Raw genomic sequence first — 1,983 nt, 5'->3', positions numbered from 1 at the left:
TTGTCTGAGGAGGGCGGTGGCCAGGAGGGAGACAGATGCGTGAACATTTATTTAAGATTTAAGTTGGCTTACAAATGTCTTTTTTTAAGTCCTTATGGCTCATTACTAAGATAAATTTTATATGATGGATAAAAATCCAAGTCTGATTATGAAGTGAAATAAAATATCTGATAGTGATCATGATGCAGTGTGGTTATAACTCCTCACTTCACCATCTGTGTCGCCAGCTTCCTGTTTCAAAATGTATGTAGGCATGGGTCAGAGCTGGCTGAGGGATCGCACATTTTCATGTCAAGTTTGGGTTTTATAAATCACAACCTTTGCGCAAAAAGTGGCGTATGCAAGTTTGAGCTTGTTTTATGCGTGTGCAGTGTTTATAAATCTGACCCCAGGTTATTCCACCAGTGGGTTTTCTCTTCACTGATGACATGGGCATGTTACAAGAGGTAAATACCAGGATTGGCCACTACAAATTCCAAACCTTAACCCCAATATGAATCTTTGAAATGTGCTGGATAGGACTTTGCATAAAAGCCCAAATCTCCCAGCATCAATACATCTTTGTGAAAATGAATGCAATTCTAGACATAAATTAATGCAGAGACATTGCAGGAGACTGTGAAAATGATACCACGGTGATCTGTGTGCCACAACAAACAATAAATGTGGTCCAATGAAATATTAGTGTGAGAGAATTTTGGCCAGGTAGTTTATTTTACAGTAAATATAAAACTGGAAAAATAATTTACCTTTGCACTGATAACCAAGCCACTTGAAGGAGGAAATGGGCCCAACGCAATGAGCACACTTTTCCAAGGAAGACATAGTAGCACACGTCAGGTGATGGTTTAGACACTTAAAAACAAATTAAAACAAAATGTTAAATCTAAAAGTAGAATCCCAACCAAAAAGTGTTAATTTATTCTGAAAATATATAAGCCACTAAAAGAAGCTAGTTTGGCAGACATTATTAAAAAAGTTATACTTCAATTATCACAGATAAAATTGGAGTTTTTACTTTACATTCTAAAAACTTTCTATAAAAATATAGATACAAACATTTTTAGGAAAAAGCCTTCTATGTATCAAATTTGTTACTTGTTAATGAGTACTCACAAANCTATAAAGTTCTACAAACCTTTAAATGCATTGATGTACTTAATGTCAAGGCCATCTTTGTCCTTTCTTTTATCGACATAATATTTAGCATCTTCCTTTGGATTTATTCGCCTTCGCCTCTGCATGTTCCACTGGCATGAACTGTACTGATCAAAGAAAAACTCGTCAGCATTAAGATTTTGATCAGGAGTGTATGTCTGTTAGAAGCAAACAACAGAGGAGCCTGGGTTAATGTGAAATCTTCTCTTCTTCAAATAAGCAAATAATGTGAGAGCATGCTTAGATGACTTTAAAAACGAATTATCAGCAGCATGTAGTTTTTATAACTGCTCCTTACTGCTGACAGTTTAACAGCACATGGTGTTATATACACTTTTATATATAAGTCGATTTTATATGACTAATATGATAAAACAAAATGCCAATACAATAACAACAATAGTTTTAATAATGGATAAATACAGACGTGAAAGAGCCCGTTTTTAAAGAGGAAAGAGGAAGAAGCAGAGGTCTGGACTAAAGCCCCAGACCTCTGCTGATGACACACCTGCAGCTGATTGCGCAGATTCAGCAGCGCGCGGAGGTTCCTGGAGCTCCCGGTGAACTGAGTTTATCATGTATTTAGTTGTTTTGTTTGTTTGTTTACTTCCTGCGGTGCACCAGGAGCTTCTTACAGAGAGCTGACCGACACAAAGCAGGTGAGTTACCGGAGTGTCAGACTCACCGCTCTGGAGAAACTTGTCGCCGTTTCTGCTCCGCCGGTTTCATTCGGCTTCTCTCGGCTTCCTCGGTTTCATTCGGCTTCTCTCGGCTTCATTCGGCTTCTCTCGGCTTCATTCGGCTTCTCTCGGCTTCATTCGGCTT

At 38.2% G+C, this 1,983-nt stretch overlaps 2 protein-coding genes across 2 annotated transcripts in view; one reads left to right on the top strand and one right to left on the bottom strand.

The window, feature by feature from the left end:
- LOC106529189 (uncharacterized) overlaps nt 1-1,983 on the bottom strand; it is a gene marked incomplete at its 5' end in the record, with an annotated part of 8,495 nt that overhangs the window by 5,873 nt on the left and 639 nt on the right. Inside the window, 1 exon segment of the mRNA XM_014024541.1 lies at nt 750-855. Within this exon segment, the coding sequence (XP_013879995.1) occupies nt 750-855 (106 nt within the window).
- The window catches only part of slc16a13 (solute carrier family 16 member 13), a 10,968-nt gene continuing 10,699 nt past the window's right edge, over nt 1,715-1,983 (top strand). The window contains exon 1 of the mRNA XM_014024545.1: nt 1,715-1,817. The gene's annotated coding sequence lies outside the window, so the exon portion shown is untranslated. The remainder of the gene's footprint in view (nt 1,818-1,983) is intronic.

This window comes from Austrofundulus limnaeus, unplaced genomic scaffold, assembly GCF_001266775.1.
Source record: "Austrofundulus limnaeus strain Quisiro unplaced genomic scaffold, Austrofundulus_limnaeus-1.0 Scaffold426, whole genome shotgun sequence".
NCBI lineage: Eukaryota > Metazoa > Chordata > Actinopteri > Cyprinodontiformes > Rivulidae > Austrofundulus > Austrofundulus limnaeus.
Note: the sequence above shows the minus strand (reverse complement) of the source record. Positions and strands in the feature narration are given on the sequence as shown.